Source organism: Dipodomys spectabilis, unplaced genomic scaffold, assembly GCF_019054845.1.
Source record: "Dipodomys spectabilis isolate Male_0828 unplaced genomic scaffold, ASM1905484v1 ptg000140l, whole genome shotgun sequence".
Classification (NCBI taxonomy): Eukaryota; Metazoa; Chordata; class Mammalia; order Rodentia; family Heteromyidae; genus Dipodomys; species Dipodomys spectabilis.
In genome coordinates this window covers 39,806,710-39,831,050 of record NW_024870817.1, presented here as the reverse complement: position 1 = coordinate 39,831,050, position 24,341 = coordinate 39,806,710, and the positions used below count along the sequence as shown (strand labels likewise).

The window sequence follows — 24,341 nt, the reverse complement described above, 5'->3', positions numbered from 1 at the left end:
GTGACCAGTGGTCCCTGGCTATTCCAGTCTATGGGAAGACCCCCCTCTGTACCCATGTAGCACTCACTCTATCACTTGCTGGTCACTTACTATTGTGTATTCTGCATGATGATTCTACTCTTGATTATGTGTTCCTTATTCCACCTAGCAATAAGCCTTTAATTGTTTCCTTGAGAACTAGCTATCTTTCCTTATAGTTCTTGGTTATCTCCTACTAAGATTTAAAATATTCAATTCAGTGTGTCAAGATTCATTGACTAAAAAGTTTTATGAATCTCTGTTCTAAACCCTTCAGCATCATGTGTTTAATCCCTTTCCCTTCTCTCCTTAAATTTCTTCCAGGAAGACAGATGGTCTCTTGAGGAGATGCCATACCATGACCAAAGAGACTAAAGTTATAGGCTAGGCAGTGGGCTACTTCATTTTGGGTCTAACTAGAGCATTATAGCAAAATTCTCAAAGTCAATTTTCTTGAAATAGATCCAAGTACTATTTGGAGAAATTGAAAATCTAGATCCTAAGGCAACATATATTCTAACCTGCCACCCTAAAGATAAACAAAACCAATTATAGCAGTCAATGTGAAAACATTGTAACAAAATGTTCCTTTTTCTGAGGAATAAGTCTTGCAGAAAGGAATAAAATATGTTTCAATTAAATATGTAAGTATATATGTACATATATATTGTATGCCTATATTTTACATATGTAAATATTATCCACATAGCTACAATATATATGAAAAATAAGATGGAAAATTAAAATATTATGTAGGCATTTCACTTAGAAGCAAACTCCTTTCCTACTTTAAGTTAAAAACCAATTTTCAAATTTGGCGAAGCACAGAAGCTATGATTAGACTAAAACATTCACCTCACTATGTATGCCAATAGTTATTTTGGCTTGTTATACAATTCTTACAAGTCTTGGGCCAGGTCCACTTTTTATGACCAAGTGTGAGTACATACAGGAGCCAGGACAGAAACAGCCAAAGTCTGGAGAGCTGGCAGAGAAAATCCAAATGGTATGGGACCAATATGAATTTTAATATTAACTAATGCCAGGTTGAAATAGATCTTTAATCAAACACAGTAAGATGCACAACATTTCTATATGACCATTGTTTGCTCACTTTAGATAGATAGGTAGATAGATAGGTAGATAGATAGATAGATAGATAGATAGATATTTTTCCCCCTCTGGTTGTTCATGTTAATATATCAATAACACTGAGAAGAATACAAGAATACTGAGAAGAACTTCTATCAGGGACTAGAGTTATGGCTCAAGCAGTAGAGCAGCTGCCTAGCAAACTTGAAGCCCTGAGTTCAATATCCAGTACTGCCCAAAACAAAACCCCATGGTCAGGAAACTGGCTTCTAAAACAGAGACAACCCTGCAACGAAAGCCTCCATAGAAAGGAAAGGGGGCCTGTGAAACCCAGTGCCTGATGTGAGCACAGGATTTGAGATAAAGGTCACCATTCCATCTGGCATCCTAAAACTACTATCAGTTACACAATCCTGACCCTTCCCTTTTACTTCCCAAAAGAGAATGATCAAAACTTCCATATACATACTTTATTTAATTTAAATCCTTATAGGATCCCATTGTGGAAGATGAAAAATAGAAAACATCATAAAAGCACAGAGTATCAGCATTTGAATATACAATATGTAATAGGAACAGATTTTCATATGTAGTCCTATAGAAAGCAACAGATTTCCATGCTATTTTAGAACATAGAGGTCATCAAGGTATATAGGTCAGCAGTAGCATATACCTGACATCTTAAGTCTCCCACCCAAGGCAGAATGCAGCCTCCCTTCTCTTATATGAAAAGGTTGGGGCTGGAAGTCTAAGGGAAAATGTAAAATGGGACATGGAACACTATCACACAGAAGCAGGAACCAACAATCCCTGCTACAGAAGCCAAGCAAAGCAAAACTCAGTTGGGTACCTGGAAAGAAGAGAGGACATGTTCACCAAAATCATGCTCATATATGAAAATTCAACTGTTGGGTCATTGCTACCTGAGAATATTTGGGCTGAAAAAAAGCACCATCATCAACTTGAATGATCTGTAAAATGTCTACCCTGACTGTACAGTCTGTAATTGCACAGTTCTCATTTTCATTCCCTCTCAAATTGAGATTTTTGTCAACTGCAAAAGCCACTCAATGGAAATGCATGTGAAAAAAATCTGTTTTCTTTCCTCCTGGCCAGGAGCTAATCCAGGAAACAAGTCACATTGTAGAGACAGACAGTGTCAGAGAAACCAGGAATACTAACAGAACTAACAAGTCAGAGGGAGCTTGGGAAAGAGAGTGGCTCTCTTTGGGATCTGAGAAAAATATGCAAGTTCCACTAGTGAGTTTTGGAACATATGGAGGCAGATGTGAGGCTTCTTGGAAAAGGAAAAAGACAGTTACTTAAGGCTGTGTCCAATGCTAGGCAGACACCTATGAAAAGTATGTTTTATATCGTTCTAGAAAGGTGACAAAGGAATTTTGGCCACTTTAATAAATTTTCCATTTCCAAACAATAGTAAGTAAAACAAGACCCAGAAATTTGAAAGTCTGTAAGGTGTAGTCATTCTGCCCCTCCTTTGATATAACTAATTGTCATCGGTTATTAAACAAGATCTCTGTAGCCAGAATAGATGAACAGTGTTTAGTTTGTTGCAATAAACCCTGATTATAGAATATTTTAATAGTGTACCCAATTGTTCATATTACCAGGGTATAATTGTTTGCTTGTTTATGTCTTTAAACACTAATTGCCTTGGGAAAAAAAACTGAGAGAAGCATTACACGATTCTCAGGAAAAGAAATTTAGAATAGAAAAAGAAGCTTTAAAAATAGAAGGATCTTGGTTAACACAGTTTATGCTGTACTTTTTTTAAAAATCTTTCTTTTCATAAACTCAAAGGCTGAGGATAACTAAAAATTTCAAAATCTCCCTTAAAAGCAGTCTTTCAAAAAATAGTAACAAGCAGAAAGTCATTTTCACTGAAGTCCACTACGTAAGTGTGAGAGCCCTCCACCCTTCACTGTTTCCTGGCCAAGTTACATTCCTTCTTGAAGCCACAAAGCCTGCCAGATTCCTGATTATATGGCCTACCTTGTGTCAACTGCAGAGACTGAAGGACTGGCAGAGGCCAGACCCATGGATTCCAATCCCTATTCCATTTTAGGACCAACTAAGATTTTTAAAAGTTATGCCCAGTCCATTTCAGAGACTCTCGCTTAACTAGTCTAAGATAACCAGACATTGTTCTCTTTTTTTGAGGTGGGGGGTGGGGTGCTGCACCTGGGGTTTGAACTCAGTGCCTGGGCACTGTCCCTAAGATTTTGTGCTCAAGACTAGTATTTAACCATTTGAGTTACAGCTCCACTTCCAGCCTTCTTTTTCTCTTCGTGATTAATTGGAGATAATAGTTTCAAGAACTTTCCTGCCTAGGCTGGCTTTGAACCATGATCCTCAGGCCTCAGTTCCTGAGTAGATAGGATTATATGCCTGATTGACATGGCTATTTTAAAGAGCTTCCCAGCAGTTGGAAACACAAGCTAGTACAACAACAATTAATTTTTTTAAATAATATCTTTCTCCATCTATTCTTTACTGGTAAAGCATATCACCTGAGCAAATCTCATGATGTGCAAAGTTGCTTTTGGCTTCCTCCTCTCCTCCACCAATATTCAGGGTATGATAAAATTTTATGATTTCCCATGTTTCCACTTCAGTGCTTTTTTTTTGAAATAACAAATTCAATTTTTTCTCTCCTTTTTAATTTGCCTCTGCCATCGGATAAATCTTTCCCCTTCTGTGCAATGTGAGTATTGGCCAGAACAGCTCATTTAGCTCCTTCTATGTCAGCCAGGCTGAGATTCTTGGCAAAGAACCATCTAGAACTTCACTCACTGAAACCATGGACACCTCCCAGTACTGCACAGGGTTTTTATATTCCAAATACAAAAATCCCAAGAAAGCGATGGGCACATACAGCCTGGTTCTCTGCTCTGCATGAATTCTGCATAGAGAGTAGAACAGTGCATGTTGGACCGTGAAGATGGTCGCTTTGGTGACTCTGCACTGGCATGTCCTCCAGCATGAGGGAAAGAGAAAGACAGAAGGGTTTCAGAGAGCCCAGTCCTGCTTCCATTAAATTCTTGCAGAGACGGAATTCTTTCTGGGGCTTTCTCAATGTGGTTGGCGCCATGCTACAATAAAACAACACTTTGTACAATGCAGCTGTCTTAACAAACAGAAAAACACTTTGGGGCTTCTTCCCATCCCCTTCCCCCAAAAACTTGTTAAAACTCTTACCTGGAAAGATGCTTAAACCTCTGTTTATTTCTAAGCTAATGATCAGAGCTCGAGCGGTGATGCTAAAGATTTGTCGAGGTGCAAGGTTCAATCCATCAGTAACCTGAAAATTAAAACCTCCTGACATTGCTCCTTCAAAAAAAAAACAAAAAAGGAAAGAAAGAAAGAAAGAAAATACACTCTTGTCAGTTTGGTAGTTCTGCCAAATCCATCCACCTTCACCTTTGCCCCCACCACCACCTTCTTTGAAAAATAGTTCTTATCAATTTAAGAATGTGTTAATACAACTTCAGAGTTCATTGAATCAAATATAGATATGTACTACACAATGATGTTTCACTCAATAACAGACCACATGTGGTCTCATGAGATCATGTCACTCAGATATCTCTCAGCCATCTCTGTTTATGTATGAAACCTCTATGATGTTCACACAATGACAGAAATCACCTGCCAACTCATTCTAGGATATATCACTAACTTTAAGTAATATGTAACTGTTCTGCCAAAGACACAAAGTTCAAACATATCAATGAAGACCTAAAAATGCAGATGCAGTCTGGGAATGGTGGCATACTTATAATCCAGCTACTCAGCTACTCAGCAGTAGAGACAAACGGATCAGGGTTTGATGCCAGCCTAGGGAAAGTTAGGGATGATACCCTATCTGAAAAACAAACAAAAAGTAGCTACAAGCTACTTCTTGTAGCTCAAGCAGTAACATACTTTCTTAGCAAGCAGAAGGTCCTGACTTCAATCCCTAGTATAGTAAAACAAAATATAAAATAAAATTTAAAATAACTAAAACAAATTCATCCAATCTGTGACATAATAAAAGAAAAAGGAGATATCATTTCTGAAAATTTTTCTAACATATTCATCACTGCATTTGTTATTCTGAAATCAAATTATAGTGTAGTAAAGTAATGCATAACTATAATATATATACACCGATATACATATTCCCTAATAATTTCTGAAATTTTGATAATGCTGAAAATCAAATAGTTACACTTTGAATTACCTAATTATCTTAAGCTGACTCTATTTTGAGGAAAGAAAGGGAAGGGAAAGAATCAGGCTTGCTTTTGTAAAATTTCTACAAGGAGAGAATTCCACCCCCACACTTCTGCCAAGGGATTATGAATAGCAGTAAAGTTAAAAATTAATATGTGCAAGACATAAATCAAGATGGACCCACATTGATCCAGTTCCTGAGAGGACTTTACCAATCTGACTCACACGGCACCATGCATGATCACTATGCAGACATCCCATCATCCTAGGAATATGTCCATCCAGCAGTCCATTTAGAGGCTTGTGCTGGGTAAGAAATGGCTGCCCTCTGGGACATGTGGCAAAAGGGGAAAGAAAGCAGGCCCAACCTGACTCTGCAGTTAGGTATGAGCATCCCTTAATATCACAGTTTAATGAAAGCTTTGTAAATCGAAGGCTTGAGAACTCTCAAGTCTCTGTCATTTACATAAACCCCGAGAATTCTGATTTCTCACACAAAAAGGTTACAGATTGTTAATTTTTTCCCAATATACTGACAATGAGAGAAAAACAAAGACAGAGAGAAAATTTAGAATCTTCCTAATTCAGAACCAAATGTTATTTTGCAATTTTGTTATCCTAGAAATAGCTCTTTAAATAAAAGAAGTAGCTCTAGAACAATTTCTTGAGAATTTTTTTCTAGAAATAGCTCTTAATGAAACACAAAATCAAGGACAGAGTATTCCCTACCATGAGCACTTTAAATATTTCATAAGCCCAGAAACAAAATGGAAAGGGAAGCAAAAGAATTCTATCCAAGCCAATACAGAGGCTGGATGTGGTAGTCCATTACTTATCATCCTAACTACAGCAGGAAGTTAAAATGGGCAGATAGCAGTTCAGGTGCATACCCGGAGTACACACCCAGGAAGGAAACAAGACTATCTCAAAAGTAACCAGTGCAAAAGTGGGCTGGAAGTATGTCAGGTGCCTAGCAAATACAAGACACACACACACACACACACACACACACACACACACACACACATGCACGCACACACAGCACGCACAAGAGAGGGGAGGGAGATGGGGGGAGAGAGAGAGAGAGAGGGAGAGAGAGAGAGGGAGAGAGAGAGAGAGGGAGAGAGAGAGAGAGTATTATATTGTGACCTAACAAACTAATCAGGACCAAAGAAAGATAAAAACGTAAACACAAAAAGAAGGTTGCTTGGGTAAACAAATGCAATCCTGCTACTCAGTATACACTATATGGAAAATGATTTATGTAACTTGTGGGCAGGGATTGGAGAAAGAAACTGGAGGAAAGTAAAGGAAGGGATCACATTGTCCAGAAAAACAGGTGTACTCCTTACCTGGCTTATAAAATGCTAACCCCTCTGTACAACACCTTAATAATAAAAATAAAATTATATTTTTTAAAAAATAGGGTTGCCTGCGGATTTCCTATTATACAGTCTCTGATTTTCCCCAACAGTACTTTGAGAAAGACAAGCTACAGGTAATCACTTAGCCTCTCATATCTTGGTTTTCTCAACCCACTTAGGTTAAACGACACAATGAATTACCTTAATGGCAGAGGACTTCACAAAGACAAAATGCTAAGAGAGACTAAACCTCAGTCTTTGTTTGGGACTGAGGACAGACATAGGCACCAATGAAGAAGCAGCTGGCTTCAGCAAGGCTCCTCTGCAGCTGGGCTTCCAACTCTGAAAGTGATTAGCTGGCCTCACCATCCATTTAGAAAATGGAATGCATCAGCCCCCCTGTGAACCTTGCCTTTAACTTGCCTTCCTGCTTTTCTAGGAGACATTATCATCTCTACTTGCCAAAAGCAAATATTGACCTGGCAATTGACAAATCAATCAACCCAGAGAGTTCATGCTTATTTAAATCCTTCATGGCAAATAGTAACTCCAGGTTTTTCAGCATGCTCTGTCCTTCCGTGAGTGAGAACTCCTGAAGAAAGCCCAGTTTTAGAATTGGGCCAATTTAATCTTTCTAAGACTCTGTTTCTTTATTTCAAAAATGGGCTCATTACAAGTGTTCAGGGGACTTCTGGAGGTGATGTGAAGTAAGTGGTGTGACACACACACACACACACACACACACACACACACACATCTCCACAGCCGCTACCCCCAGAACCATGATAAACTTTCTTTAAAGAGAAAGTCGTAGTTGTAGGCCCTTACCTACTACTACCTAGCCTTTTGGTACCTAATACTGAAAAACATACAAAATTAGAAGAAACCTCAATTCAGTGTCCCTTTAATGAATTGTATTTTATTACTGAGCACATGTGTACACACTTTAAGAATGGAAACATGCACATGTATCCATGTGTCATCTAGCCTAGAAACAATATATATGTAAGTAGATTTAAGATTGCGTTACAGGTCTGACTGTCACACATTATGATCTATTGGTTTGGAACTAGTGGAGGGGGACATTCACATAGAAAATTATTTTGGGATTCTTTGGGGATCTTGTGTGGTAAGTCCAAAAATAATCAAGACATTACCTTATTTAGATTTAGATGTAATCTTATTTTTATTTTCTTTACTATAGTTTTAAAGAAAGTAATTGGAAGGAGCAGGGGACATGCCCCAAGTACTACAGTACTTGCCTTGTAGGCCTGTGACCCTGAGTTCAACACCAGTGCCACACAAGTCATAGTGATAATCGGAAAAGCTCATGCTCTCTCCTTCCTAATCCTTCCAGCTGCTACCAAGAGCAGCTGGAAACAAAGCCAGGCCACCTTTGCAGTGTGTCTGAGTCACCCCTTCTGCTGATTCCTGGCAGCCATTTGATTGATTTATTGATGAACAAAAGAAAGCAGAAAAGGCCTTCAATATCTAAGTCTCTCAAAAATACAGTTACATTCATTTGGTCACGTAGTCATTCCTTGATCAAATACTTGCTTTGTTCACTGGTGTTATTTCCAGCACCTAGAACATTACTACCTCACACATTATTTCTTTGTTTTCTTATTTGTTTGTTTTTGTGGATTTGGGGGGGGGGTTGAGGGGGAGTTTGGGGTTTTTTTTGTTTCTGGCGCCCAATGTGAACTCAGGGCCTTGAGCTTTTTCCTCACTGCTGGTGCTCTACCAGTTGAGCCATACCTCCACTTTCAGCTTTCTGCTGGTTAGTTGGAGATAAGAATCTCATGGCTTTGTCTTCCCAGGCTAACACCAAACCGTGATTCTGAGATCTCAGCCTCCTAAGTAGCTAGGATTATAGTCATGAGTCTATGGCACCTAGCTTTTTTTAAATTTGTTTTTAATTTACTATAAAGGTGATGTACAGAGGGATTACAGTTATGTAAGTTAGATAAAGAATATATTTCTTTTTGGACAATGCCACCCCTTCTCTGGCTGTCTCTCAGTCTTTCCCGCCCATCCCCACCCACAAGTTGTATAGTTCATTTTCAACATAGTGTCTAGTGGGTACCATTGGGCATCTAGTTTTTTATGTCATTTGTTTGACAATTTTTATTTATTAAACAACTACTGTTTACTAGTCACTGTTCCAGAAGCTGAAAATACAAGAGGCTGTGTCCTTAGTGTGTTTACATTGCAATAGGGAAAACAGGCAAGAAATAAAAATGAATGTCCAAGTCAATCTCCAATGATAGGTGAGGGGAAGAAACGGAGAATGACAAGAAAACAGATGCTATGGCAAACATGGCAGGACAAGGCTCAAAGTTTATAACCAGACTTCCGTGCTAACTTGAATAATATGTGGGAGTCACAGGGACTCTCTAATGTTTGCAGTTATTGGCTTTACCAAGAAACATTACAGCCTTGGAAAGTTTCTATATGATTTTTCAGTGAGCATCTCTTATCAATACATATCACACTAACAACGGACCAAAACACATTTTAGTTCCATGCTGCTTGGCTCAGGACATACCGGCATGTACAAACACTAGTTGGCCCTCATTGATTTGAGCCTGGGTGAAGTTCTGGATGCTTTGACTGGGAAGGAACTTGAGAGCCAGATGCCCATTACTGGGTGGAGTAACCCAGTAGACCAGGTCCTGCGGGGAGGAGTCCTCATCTTCTGCACACAGGTCACCTCTGGTCATCTCTGTGACTGAATTCACCCACACCTTAAAAAGAAGAGACCCACATACCTCTTGAGAACCCATACCAATCCTAACACATTATTAAACAGATATCTAGGACATAAACCAAATCAATTCATCAGAGGTTTCAAAAGCATGAGGTTTCTTGTTCCAAAGAGACATATAAATAAAGCCAGATGAAATGCAAGGCATGTATAAGGTTTCCATAAAAATAGTATTCATTTTACTCAAAATGAACTAAAGGTAATACACATTTATACAAAGCAGAGCTAATGGATACTAAACACTTTTTGTGTGCCTGGCAATGCAATAACCCATAGGCTCTCTGATTACACTGGACCTTCCTCACTAGGGTAACCTCAGAGGTTCTATGTATTGCTCTAAGATTCACATGATTCCATCAGCTTTTAAATAGTTGAGGTAAAAACATACGTGTCCCCTTTTTTTATTCCCTAATTCTTCCTGTCTGTGAAGAAAACAGATACCTGCTTCTTTCCTCTTGACCATATTTGTCATATTGATAGCTCCCATGTATGACTGCATCTGAGTAGCATGTTGTTTTCCACTTACATTTAAAGTCTATTTACCTGGCCTGAACATCTAAATTCAACAATTCACCAGCTATTTAATTGAGTTCCTATCATGTCCCAGGAAATGTTTTGGGCACTTACAGTATAATGATAAACAAACAAAAGATTCCTGCCATGGAGCCTCTGTTCCAGGGCCAAGAGGGCGAGGACACAGAGAAGGATCCAGGAGCATAATAAGGGAGTAAATTACATAGTCTGTTGAAAGTTACAACATCATGATAAAACTGAAGCAGTATCAGCCAGGCTCAGTACTGGAATGAATATTAAGGAGGAGGCTCTGTGGAAGGCAGGCTGGGAAGAGGTAAGGGGGAGGCATGTGACTACCTAGAGGACTAATCCGACAGAAGGAATAACTTAAATGTGGGAATGGCGTCATTGACATGAAGAGCAGTAAAGAGGAAATAAGCAGGAGGAAAATAAGCAAGATGAAGAATTATTTTTAAAAAAAAGGATAAATCAGAAACATAATTGATGGTCAAATCCTACATAGTCAAGCACTGCCTTCAGAACCTCGCCTTGACCATGAGTGCAATCAGAAATCCGAGTAGGCACTCTGGTGAGAAGTGATCCAGTATACAAAACACACAGTTCTTCTGGTTTCTCTGTTGAGAAGAGCCCACTGGCTGGACCAGGGTAGAAGCAGGGAGACCAGTTAGTGGCTGACTATAGTAACCTCAGGGAAGAATGAAAGAAGACAGGGACGGGAAGTTGCAGAGGTAGTAGGCCACATCCAGCTCTGGGTGGTTTTTGAAGGTAACTCAATGTCTGATGAACTGAATGTGAGGAGGCATGGAAGAAGGAAAGGAGGAGGGAAGGACATCCTGGTTGGGAGTGGGGGAATTGGTAGAGAAAAGTACTTATCCATTGAAATGAGGTATGCTGTGGGGTAGAAGACTGAGAGGAAGATCAGTTCTGTGATGAATATGTTGAGTTTTAAATGCCTATTTGAGAGTTTAGAATCATGGAATCACATGATATTTCACGAGCGCTAAAAACAAGTGGTTTTATCACAAACTCGGTTTTCATATTTCTGTCTGTATTTATTTTCTTAACCACAAAAACACTATGTGCACATTCCTAAGCCTATGTATCATCCTTCGCTCTCTAACTAGTCTTATTCTGATTTATGCATTTTACCAACATGTTTAAAATGTCACTCCTAAACCATCTAATAGATAAGTTGCCCGGTTAAAAGGAACTCTTCACTCAGTAAAATGGGCAATTTATGAAGTAACTTAACCCATGCCTGATCATCTACTAACTGCCTAAGCAGAATTTGAGACTGAAGGTCAAAAGACATATACATTTCTGGTGTTTTCATACAAAGCATACCAGCACTAGAAGATTAAAAGTCTACTCTAATGCCTTCTAATGATCTAACCATTGATAGCATAGGAAAAACTTGTTTGTGAGTCATCATTAGCTTTTTGGAAGTTTGTGGATGAAACCACAAAGTAATTGTACTTAAATAAATACTCCCAAACCAGGTGCTGGTGGCTCAAGCCTTAATCCTACCTACTCAGAAGGCTGAGATCTGAGGATCACAGTTCAAAGCCAGCCCAGGTAGGAAAGTCTGTGAGACTCTCATCTTCAATTAACCTCCAGAAAGCTAGAAGTGGTGCGTGGCTCAAAGTAGTAGAGCATTAGCCCTAAGCAATAAAGCTCAAGGACAGCACCCAGGCCCCGTGTTCAAGCCCTACAACCAACAAATAAATAAATACTGCCATACACTCCGTGTGTACATGTGTATATGTGTGCAGGCACACACACACACACACACACATTAGATGTATACACCCAACTTCATGGTTAAGTCTTCAGGTGACTATGCTGAAGAACAATACATCCCAATAACAATAGCACTGTTCAGAATTCTTCCATAGAACTCATTTTCAGGTTGTTCACAAACATTTGATTTTGTTTTTGTCCAATGACTGCCTAGGTTCAAGTCATTGCTTTGTGAATTTGGCCATATTTCTTAGTTTCTCTGGGTCTTATGTTCCTCATCAGTAATGATGAAGGTTCTTATATATACTGAATGATTTAATCTAAAAGTACTTAGAACCGCTATCCCTCATATATAGAGTTCTCAATAAATATTAGCTCTATGTAACCCATCTGCCTCATCAGCTTCACTCTAAGCATCTCTCTCTCTCTCTCTCTCTCTCTCTCTCTCTCTCTCTCTCTCTCGTCTCTCTGTCTCTGTCTCTTTGTCTCTGCTGTGTGTATGTGGTTTTTGCTTGGGATCAGATCAAACCAAAGCCTCTCACACGCCAGACTAGTGTTCCACCCCTGAACCACAGCTCCAAGCCCAGATATGATTTTTTTCATGTTACTTAAAAGTCATTCTGGTTGTGATGACTGTCATTACAGAGACTGTTCTCTAGTACACAATGCAGATTATGTCTAACTCTTATCTCCCACAATGAGAGGCATAGTTTATCTGCTCAATGCTGATATTGTCAGCGGATGCTTCTATACCTGGCCATTTGGGTTCTACTCACTGAAGCCCCAGTACCATGCTCTAAAGACACTGACTTTATAGTAACCACTAGAAACATTATTCAACTTCAACTTAATATTCAGATTATAAGGTGTTAGCCTTCACTTAACCCAGTGAAAGATTTCCATAAAATAAACAAGTTGGTGCAGTTCTGGGCTGGCTTTGACCTGCAGTTCTCTGGAGCTCACTTCCTGAATTGCTAGCTTTGAAGGCAAGGGCCACTTGTGCCAGGCTTCTTTCTCCTTAATTTTATGCAAGAGTTTGTGAAAATTGGCATTACGTCTTTCATAGACGCTAATAGAGTTCACCAATGAATCCATTTGTACCTAGAATCTTCTTTGTCCTATGGCTTTAAGAACAGAGTTAATTTCTCCAATAAGAATAGGCTTAAACAGGTTATCTTTATTTTCTCCAGTGAGGATTAATAGTTTGTACCTTTCGAGGTGTTTTTCCATTTCATTCAAGTTGTCCAATTAATTTTTATTAAAGAAATGAAAATGTTAAAAAAAAAACAAGTCGGCTTGTCTAAAAACAAAAATGTCCAACTCATCTGTTCCAGTTTTGCCCGTATGTCTAATTCTCATTTCTTCAGAGACTCAAGCGAACTTAGACACGTGCAGTCATTTCTCTTCCTGTAACTTCTAGACACTTTTTTTTCCCCACCACAGAGCACAAAAGAGCTGGACAAAGCACATTTCCCACTGCAGCTGTACCACTGTGAGCCTCGCATTTCCCTCTCCGGCCGCTGAATACACCAGCCTCCAAAACAAATAGGAAACTTGCTGCACAAAGTAAATGCTAGTGCCCTGTGGTTCTCATTTCTACTCAAATAAAATGTAGTTTAATTTGCAACTCCCAGTGCTTCAGGGGAGGCCAGTGCGTGGCGACGGAGATTTCACATAGGTGGGGGGGGGGGGGGGGGGTACAGTGACCTTGTACTTTTCTAATCCAGGTGATTAAAAGCCCAAGAAATCTAGTTCACAGAATGAATATCCAGAGGAAAAATCAACACTAGAAGCTAAAACGATACATATGATATATTTTTTAAATTCATCTTTAGCTTTAAGAGGATGTTAGTGGAGTTTAGAAACCTAATTATTATTGAATTTAAGTCAAATTATGAACCTAGTATTAAAGACCCCGACTTTTGCTTTTGGGGGTTTTTGGTGGTGGTGGCTTTTCTTTTTTGGGGGGGTTGTTTTTATTTTTGAATTCTTTGTGTGTGTGTGTATGTGTGTGTGTGTGTGTGTGTGTGTGGAGAGAAAGAGAGAGAGAGAGAGAGGGAGGCAGGGAGAGAGAGAGAGAGAGAGTGTGTGTCCTGAGGCTTGAGCTCAGAGCCTTGGCACTATCCCTGAGCTTTGGTGCTCAAGGCAAGTAATCTACCATTTGAACCACAGTGCCACTTCCAACTTTTTAGTGGTTAATTGATGAGAGATGAGAGTTTCACAGACTTTCCTACCTGGGCTGGATTTGAACCACAGCCCTCAGATCTTAGCATCCTAAGTAGCTAGGGTTATAGGCATGAGCCACCAATACCCAGCTTTTATCTTGAATTCCATATGAGGTCTGTGAAATGCTCATGAGTTCTTTGTCCCCAAGTTTGACCCACCCAGGACCTTAGCTCTCATTTCAGTACTAATTCTTCCACTATGTTTAACTCTCAAAAGTTTTTATAGTGATGTTAAGTGCCTAAGAGAAACAAGTAGGATGTAGCTCAAGATGTATTATACTTACTTGGCTACATATAGAAGGCACTATGTTTGATCCCAGTATTGAAAAAGAAAAACAAAGAGAAAGAACCAAAATACAAGTTAATTGCTCCATTTGAGTGTTAAAAAAAAAAAAAAAAAAAAAAGACAAAACGTGCAGTGCATAAAAAGAGAAACTTGAAAAATAGGATAATGGCGCCCCCTTGTGGAAACAAATATTTTTATCAGATAAGCATAAAAATCATTGGTCATGCCTAACACAAAAGTACACACACAGTAAGAATATATTTCAGAGTAAGGTGCAAGAGACTTACCCCCAAACATTCAAACTCCAATTAATATTTGCAATTTGTCAAGACACAATTTACCCTCATTCTATTGAATGGCCTTAGAGATCTGCTGACATTCACTGGCTTAAGAAAATGCAATTTTCTAGTCACAGGTGAAAGAAGTGTACTTAAAATGCTGGAACAGAGATTCACATTTAGAATTCTGATCTAGAACTTCCATCCAGCATCCTAGAAGCTGTCAGGATCCCTTTCCCACCTCCCATTCCATCTCCTTTCCCCAAGTAGACTAGAAATGAGTCTCCTTTTACCTCCTCTATGCCCAGATGGTAGGTAAGGAGAATGAGTGCTTGTGCAAGATCATCTATTGTTACTGAGAAAATTCTGGCTGAAAGTCATACACAGCACAAAATCTGGAGGTCTATAACAGTCATATCTGCAAACCAGTCATTGTCTCAATCTTCTTATCACTGCCTGATTTTGTTAATCTTTCCTCTGTGTGTGTGTGTGTGTGTGTGTGTGTGTGTGTGTGTGTGTGTGTGTGTGTGTGTGTGTGTCAGTGCTGGGGATGGAACTGAGGGTCTGGTAAATGCTAGGCAGAGCTCTACCTCTGAGCTACATCCTCTGGCTGTCACTTATTTCTCGTTTAAGTTCCATCTTCTTAAAATGGAAATAAAAATAAACTGTCTACTTCACCAGGTCCTTGGACACTGTCATGATAACCATAGGAAGATGCAGTAGGGCACTGTGGCTATGAGTTCAAATGATCTTTCCCTCTTAACCTGCTACCTACCACGGCTCTCCCTCCTTCAACCTTGGGCAAGTACCTAACCTCCCCTGTGCTAAAGACTTCCCATCTTAAAAGTAAAAATGATACCCTTCCTATATAGTTGTTGAGGAGTCACAGAAAGAGCTTATAATGTCAGGCAGTAAACACTATGGATTAGTTACCAAAATGCTTGTGTAAATGGTTATGATTGTCACTATGAAGGCCTTTGGAATCACTGTCAGAAATAATCCTTTAACTATGAAATGTTGCCTGGAAAGAATTCATTAACATAACTTTTCATGTATTACTGGAAAATGTGCTTTCACAGGCATTGTTTTGATAAAATGCATATGTTTTATACATTTGCTTTCAGAAAAATATTGAGACTGACAATTCTTTAATAGTATTAAAGATGATCCATTCATAAAAACTACCAGCAATATGGCCAAAACCACAATCTTTCCAGGAGGCTTTTCTCTGCTCATTTGCCAAGATTGTTACATAGTCTAGTAATAAAGGATATCAATTATTTTTAATTGGGATCTCACACCCCAATTAAAATGAAACACAAAAACACAGAGAGTAAAAGGATGTCTACATGTCATTTAGAGGTCATTAACTGGTGACTCAGGTTTTCAAAATTAGCAACACCAGTTCCTGGCCTACACTCTTTTCACCAAGTTGAAATAATGTTGACATTAATAATAGATATTGTGATTATGTTTTAAAGTTTAAAGGCACAAAACTGCATTGCTTTAAAATCCTTGAAGCAATTGAATTCACCCTGTATTGTACATAATAGACAAGCAATGCTGTGATTATAGCTCATCTCTATTTCTTTTTTCTTGGAATTTTATTTATTTATTTTTTTTGGGTCCGGTCGTGGGGCCTGAACTCTGGGCCTGGGCGCTGTCCCTCAACTCTTCAGCTCAAGGCTAGCGCTCTACCACTTGAGCCACAGCGCCACTTTCGGCTTTTTTTTCTTTTTGCTTATGTGGTGCTGAGGAATCGAACCCAGGGCCTCATGCATGCAAGGCAAGCACTCTACCACTGAGCCACCTTCCCACCCCTTTCTTGGAATTTTATAATTTATTCTTTTTGCTTCCTTCATCACTATGACGTTGGACCACAATAACAGTCCATGAAGTGACTGCATCAGGTATTTATACTAGGGATATAATCCTCCTATCCCAATCTCCTTTCCCACTGAACAGAACAAAGCTGGGCAGGGTTATGAGCAGGGAGGATTAACCTGGCAGGCGGTGATGAGTGATTGAAGGGAAAGTTCAAAGTCGAGGGCAACAATCTGACTCCCCTGCCTGGAGCACAAGGACCAACCTCTTACATGTTGCAGAGTACCCTGATAAAAGAATGTGTGAAGAGCAGGCTGTACATATTGTTATCGTATGTATCAATTCTCTAATTGCCCTGGGGCCTCACTTTCTAGATGTCCTGATGCTTAGAAATTTTGACAGATGAACTCCTAGGACTTAACTTGACCCATAAAAGGTCAGGTTTTCCCAGAAACAGGAAGAAGGATGACAAACAAAAAGAAAGAAAAAATGATCCATATGTATAAAAAGCATCTAGCTTTACTAGATCCATGACTTACAACGTCTTTTTATTTATATCTAAAATAAGGAATGTGTTTTATGCAGCCACATAGCACATATATACATACAGCTGAAGTCACAGTTTCACAAAACAATACTTGGTCTCATTAAATACGGGGCATTGCGATACTACCTCTTATTCCATTCTATTTCATTTGTTTTAAAAATATTAATCCAGACTTATTTGAAAACACAGATACAGATCACGCATCCAGAGCATGGATTGTGTTCAGACTACCCAGGCTCAACTCCCACTCGCTTCTGAACTTGGTCAAGCCTTATTAGATTTCAAGAGTCATTCCATGAATTAAATGAGAAATCTTTTCACCATGTAGGTGACACTGATAGCAGGGCTCCTGACGCATGGCAGGGGCCCAGGGAGTGCTTGCTGCGTCCCCATCATTATCTCTGAAAGCTCGATGAGACCAAATTGCGTGGCGCTGGGGGTCGTTACGCCTAGAAACCAGCTCTCACCATGGAGCCTAACAATCTATCACTGTTCTCCTCCCACCATCTGCTCCAGCCACTTCATACCTTCAGACATGCCAGGCTCACCCCAAACTCACTCCCTTTGTTCTGGAGTGTTCCACCATCAGGAATGCCCTTCCCTCTAATATTCATATGAGCGAATCCTCTAATTGCTTTATCTTCTTCATCTTCATTCAGGAAAGAGTTAAGAGGAGATAACAGACTGCTTTTCCTTACACAGATCTGCTGTGACATTGGTGACATTGCCTGACATTTGGGAACTTGGCCGTTGAACAATTTTCTAAACCGTTCTTATAAGATCAGATTGGCTCACTGGATCTAAAACTGTTTGTACAATCAATATGGTTATGTGAGACACTTGCTTTCACTCTTGGAAGTCTGAGATTTTGGAACATCCTATAGAGGGTACACACCTGTCTAACCTTCCCCCTGCCCCTCACCCCTGTCACCAAAAAAAAAAACCTGGGCTCAGCATCGAATAGCTTCCTTGGTAAAAAAAAAAAAAAAAAAAAATACTTTACAGGTGTTGTCACAACTTTCTGGATATTTACACACTCCCTGTGTGACTTCACTGGTAAAGCATTCTCAGAGATTGACATACTGTCCTCAAGACTTTACTCTGAAGCCTTTTTTATTTACTGATTTTGCTTCCTACTTGATGCTGAAATACATATAAACTATGAGTATGCTGATTCTGTGCGTCCTCGCATATCTACAAGTCAGGAGAGTGGTCTTGGTATCTCTTATACGCAGCCCTCCTTTCAAATGGCCCTGAAATATCAATGACTTCCACCTTCTCAAGTGCTTTACAGAGATGTGGGGTGATAACCACTCCACTCAAAACACACCCTTATTGTCATCCTTGTGGACTGTAAGTTATATAAGGATCATCCAGTAGCTATTGAACCTCTAGACTGTGTCAAATAATATACCAGGTGCTAAGGATGCCAAAGGGAATTAGGCAAAGTCCATTCCAAATGAAGCTTGCACTTACGGGAGGAGACAGAAAATAGATTTTGTTTAATATTATGGGATGCTGAGCACTAAAAAGAAAATGAAATTAGGTTCCAGAGACAGAAAACAGCACAGTGCTATTTCCTCTGGGGTCAGGGAAGGTCTCTGAGAATGTGGCCTGGAGAGCCATAGTCCAATCAGATTTGAGAGCAGCAGTAGCACACACAGAGAAGCCCTCCAACTAAGTTTTATACCACATAACTAGAAATCAATAAACTCCAAAAGGATCTATTCATGTCAGTAATAATGTAAACAAAGAGGAAACAATTTTGTTTGTCAAATGAACCAAAACATCTCTCTGTGGACAGATTTTCATGGACAGGCGTTGATGCAACTTCTCTATCTATCCAAGGCCAATTGTGCCGACCACAGAATGTGAAGCAATAAGGCTTCAGGGCCAGACCATCACCGAGGACTCCAAGGGAGAGAAGCAAAACCAACCCTTCCTGGGGCTTTGCAACTAAAGAAAATGAAATCCAGTGAGATGTTACTCAAGTCCACAAATACGGTTTCTAGAACTCCAATCTTAATCCAATTTTAATCCAAACTCTTCAAAGACGAAAACATGTTTTCTTTTATAAGATAAATAAGAGAATAAATTCAGAAAGCACCAACATCAAGTCACACATATATCAAAACTAGGAAGTTGTATACTTACTGGCTGGATGCCCACTGCCCTGGGAACAAGGGAAGAAAAAGGACATGGTCCTTACCTATAGATACTCCTTTATTTTTTGTCTTAACACAACATACTCTTGTATTAATGTTGTAGGGAGGCAGTCTGCAAAGACCTATAGAGCAGCCTCACAGCCATATTGGAAAATACACTTCCCTAATTCTAAAGGAATGAAGAGAAAAGTCTAGTACGTGCATTTCTGCCTTACATTTGAATGTGGGCATCTTAACTGAACAGGTATATTGAACATAATAAAGCTGTGAATACATTGATAGCTCATTTTACACCCAGGGGAACCTTGGAAATGAAAGCTGAGCCCAACATAGCCTTTCTTCTTAGTTCTCTTTCCTCAGCCAACTCCAGTCTTTCATGTCTATCTTCTTAGATTTTGACCTTTTCATTCCCTAAACAATTCTTATCCTGTAGTTCTTCACCATGCAGCAAAGCATCAAACCTTCTCCTGAAATACCTGGAAAGCCCCATGTATGGGTTCAACTGCCATACACCTGATTCCTTAAAAGCCACTTGTACAGGATCAAGGGCAGCACAGAAGCTTTGGAAAGGTTTTGGCTTTTTTCTTACTAATAAAAACATCCTGTGATGATATGCACGTGCAGAAGAGCTCAGCCAGTCAGGAGTAATGGGAAAGGTGTCAGAGTACAGTGGTGAGACTTGGCTTCAAGCCTGCTTCTTCCCTTATAACCACTCTGTGCCTCAGTGTCTTTCCTTTCTGATTAATAAAGTTTTGAATCATAGCAGCTCCTTGGAAGGTCTGTGAAAATAGTATTAGTTATGGAAGAGGCCATGCTCTGTAAACACACAATAAATGTGAACTTGTATAACTGTATATAATGTAGCTGTAACAGCTAAGATTCATCATTCCAGCCAACAGCCTACTTAGATGCCTTTTCAGAGTAAGCTCAGTTGGAATGACTGCAGTAAGTGCCTGTGGTGGGGATAGGGGGAATGTGGACTGAGAAGCAGCTAAAAAGGAAGCACAAAGAACCTATCAAGTTCATTAACCAGGAATCAGGAAGGACTCTCCTGTAGTGCCTGGTCTCTGCCGTACAACTCAGCCTGAGACAGAACTGAGTCTCAGGGTTATGTGAATAATACCAGATTGCTGCATGCTGTTCTTAGAACAAACCTAGAGCAGGCAGCAGACACATGCCACCTCCATCAGCTATGCAGAAAAGTTTGCCGGGGATCAGCTCAGCCCTCATATGAGTCTCCCAGTACTCACCTTCCTGATGGCACAGGAAGATCACATTTCTACAATTATTTGTTTTCATATGTCCCTTACATAAACTTTTAGCCTAGCTCAGTTTGTGTGTATGTGTGTGTGTGTGTGTGTGTGTGAAGCTGTGGCTCAAGTGGTAGAGTGCTAACCTTGAGCAAAAAAACTCAGAGACAGCACCCAGACCCTGAGTTCAAGCCCCAAGACCAGCACTAAAAAATCATTCTGAACTGGTAGACCATATACATAAGCAGAAAGTTAGCCTGGTTAGACCCATGGATCATAATTGCATGTTCTTGACCTGGAGTGTTTCTTAACAGGATGTTATTGCCAATCTGAGTGGAGCATTTCTTATAGAACTTAACAACATAGTATAAGATATTAAAGCACTCTTGGTCCTTTGGCATTAAATCCAGTAGCATCTTCCAGTCCCAGTCAATATGACAACAAAAGAAATTCCTCTCTATATTTTCAAGTTCTTCCTACCCAAGGACAAGTGCCATCACCAGATGGAACCTCAGCCCTGCATTTTCTGCTCTGACCACCCAGCTTTGTTTCAACTTCCACAGAATCTTTTGTTTACTCTTTTCCCTTCTAAGTGGTATAAACAAGGCTAAAAACATGTAGGACTATTTCTCTTAATCAGATTGCAAGGTAAACACATTCAGATTCCCATGTCTAGATGCCGGATGGGTAAATAAATCTACTAGAGGCTCTGCATGTAGAAGGCTAGAGATTCTCCCAGAAACACAGCCACAACAAAGGAAGAAAGAATCGAGGCAAAAGCCTTGTTTAGAAAAACATGAACAGTGTTGGGGAAATTGACAGTTTATACTTTCATTTATTCATTCCTTCAACAAATATTTCCTTTACCTCTGCATAGGCACGGATAAAAGAAGCATATATAAGTAAGTCACCAGTCTGTGCTGTTCTTCTATCCTGAGCCTGGCATTTAACCGTGATGGTGACCTCATCGAATAAGCCCTTACAGCATAATAACAGTAGCTTCTGCCATGGACTGATAGCTAGTATTTTTTGGTAGACATTTACTATTATAATTGTTATCATTGTTCTCCAAGCTAGATTTGTTCATGCCCAATTTTTTAGAAAATGGGACATAAAGAAAGTATAAGTTAAAACCAAGAAAATGTATTGAATGAAAGCTTTGGCTTGCTTGAGTGTAAACTACAACACATGCGTTCACCAGAACCACTGCTGGAGGGCTGGTGGGCTCAATCGCCTCTTAGTGCTGACAGCAGAAACCACTTAGCAGATACTACCTCAAGTGAACTCTAGACCCAGAGACTTGCATCTGTAGACACCTGAAACTAACTTTGAGGGATTCCCACAGTGAAGAGGGATTGAAGCTCCCAGTCTAACAATTTACCATCATACCCTTGTGTGATAGCCTTATTTTACCCCCAAAATGGTGTGTCCTATTTTTTAAATTCATTGAGCACTACCTATATATAAGGATATGTGAGAGCCTTACATCATCTTAACATTTACTCCTCACAACTCTGCCTCCTCCTGCTTCCTTTCAACCCAAACAAAAGCAAATTTAGGAGGTAAATAACTTGGTCGAGGTTGCATGTCTGAAAGTAGGAAGCAGGGAGGGACTCTCACCCAGATCTGATTACCACAAACCTGCTCTCTTACCCATCATGCCATCTGCCTGGTGATCAATGACCCATATAGACACCTTCCTCACCCACCTTGAAAATCCCATGCTTCATTGAGGACAATGTGATTGCTTCCCACTTGACAAATACAACAAGGAGAAAACCAATGGGATTCTTCATCATCTCCCAACAGGTACCCAATAGGTACTGGTAAAAAAGTAATGTAAATTTAAGCCAGAGGGAATCTGTCAACTACATACACATGTACATTTTGTATCTAAACAATACCCCAAGGTTCTCTTGTGAAGTCTAAAACATGCATTATTTACCTGGAGGACTTTATTGGCTGTTATTACTGGAGCTTCATCATTTACAGATTCAACAGTCACAAAGATAGTTTGAGGTATACTCTGTTTCCTAAGTGCTGAGCTATTTGCAAAGATGGTGAAATTGTCCAGAAGCTCCTCACTATCATCATGAACATAATAAATCAATTCTTTTTCCACCTAAAACCAACAACAACAAAAATCATCAACTTGATAAAATGAGCGTCTACATTTTGATAAATTACTATAAAAGAAATCCTCACTTTAAGAATCTCTTGAAAATGCGAAAGCATGTCCTCATCCAGTGCAGTCTGAGTCTGATAATCAGAGAGTGAATTGTGATGGATAGTATACATTTTCTGAAATAACACTACATCTAGCAAGTGAATGTAAGGAGCTAACGAATGATTGAACTTTGTGTGTAGTGAAGAGAATGTTGAAGAGTTGGGTTCAAATGCCATTCCTAACTCCAAAGCATGATGCACTAACAGAATTAAGCCTTCTCATCAATGGAATGCCACAATGTAGATTGTGCTCTCCTTGATTATTTCACATGAATAATTTTTGAAGTTGCTGATTGCTTTGTTGGACAACCTGAATTGTCAGTGGTTAGAGCTAAGCTTTGAAACTTCTCTCCTTTAAGACATAATAACCAGGGAAACTATTAAGTTCCCTTCAGTATTTTTTCTAAGTAAGAATATATACCTGTCATATATTAGGTAATTATCTTCTGCCTCCTAATCCTGCTCCTTTTCCTTTGGCATATATGTGGTTGGGAGATTCATGCATCTCATAAGGGATGATATTCATGACTAGCTACCATGAATCTCCTATGGACAAACTGACCTTCAAATACTTTGAGATCAAATCATTCTATCAAAGCAGCTCTCCCTAACTATAACAATTCAGATGCAAATATTTTTATCCCTGTGAGATATCATCATTTTAATTTTGATTTGAAATAGTCATCCAATGACTTAGTTATTTCTCTTGCACTGTAACAATGACAATGTTGATCAGAATGCCTTTCATGACTCTAAGACCCTGGTACAAAAACAAAAGAGAACAGAACCAAAATCAGAGCAACAGAATTTTAAAGTGAGAGGGGGAACTTAGTTTGAGTGAATAGGTGATCCAAACATATAATAGCAAAGAACTCCCAAATCCCAAAAGGAGTTACTAAACTTCAGGAAAAAGCCTCTTGGACTTGAAAATGTGAGTGCACAAATAGATCAATCCTTTTACTTTTAGCTCTGCATATGGTACCCTAGTAATTTAACAATAAAAAAACCTACTGTGTTTGTGTCAAAAAAAAAAAAAAGCCTCTTGGGATTGTGTTTGTATTAATAAAATACAGCCAAAATTTTTAGCAGCTCAACTTTGATGATTCCAGTGACACATTTTCTTAGAGTAGTTTTTTGATAGCTCAGAGATGATTCTAACAAAGGTTGAAAAGTTCAGTTAGGTTCTCAAAGGAAGTTTGTGGCCATCCAAACACAGATGCTACAAGAAATTCTTTGGAATTCATGGACAGAGAAATTCCACAGTATAGGCCTGCGCACTATCTGAAGCTATTTGAAAACAAACATGGAAAGTGGCACTGATCAAAATATGAGAAAAGATTTAAATGAAAAACACTTTAAAAGCAATAGTGTTTAATTAGCAATCATCTCTAGGTTAACCTTCCTGGAGAAAAACATCATTTCAGCAATTAAAGGAAATGTTCCAAAATTACGTATCACTTAATATTAATCTGAAGGCCAATGCATTGGAGATGGGTCTGCTGACCTGAAATTAAAGAACACAACAAATTTGTAGGAAACTGTGACATGTTATAAAGTTTTGGTCTTTCTGAGCACCAGTGGCCCATGCCTGTATTCCTAACTATTCAGGAGGCTGAGACCTGAGGATCACAGTTTGAAGCTAGCCTGGACAGGAAAAATTCATGAGATTCTTGTCTCCAAGTAACCAGCAAAAAGCTGGAACTAGCAGTATGTCTCAAGTTATAGAATGCTAGCATTTAGCAAAAAAAAAGCTAAAGGACAGCTCCCAGACCCTGAGTTCAAGCCCCAG

General features: G+C 39.3%; 1 protein-coding gene across 1 annotated transcript in view; it reads right to left on the bottom strand.

Annotated features, from left to right (window-relative positions):
* Positions 1–24,341, bottom strand: part of LOC122117364 (chondroitin sulfate proteoglycan 4-like) — a 61,291-nt gene that overhangs the window by 23,796 nt on the left and 13,154 nt on the right. The window contains exons 5-7 of the mRNA XM_042691110.1: positions 22,272–22,448; positions 9,259–9,457; positions 4,330–4,461 (exon numbers count right to left, since the gene is read on the bottom strand). Coding sequence (XP_042547044.1) covers positions 4,330–4,461; positions 9,259–9,457; positions 22,272–22,448 — 508 coding nt within the window. The remainder of the gene's footprint in view (positions 1–4,329; positions 4,462–9,258; positions 9,458–22,271; positions 22,449–24,341) is intronic.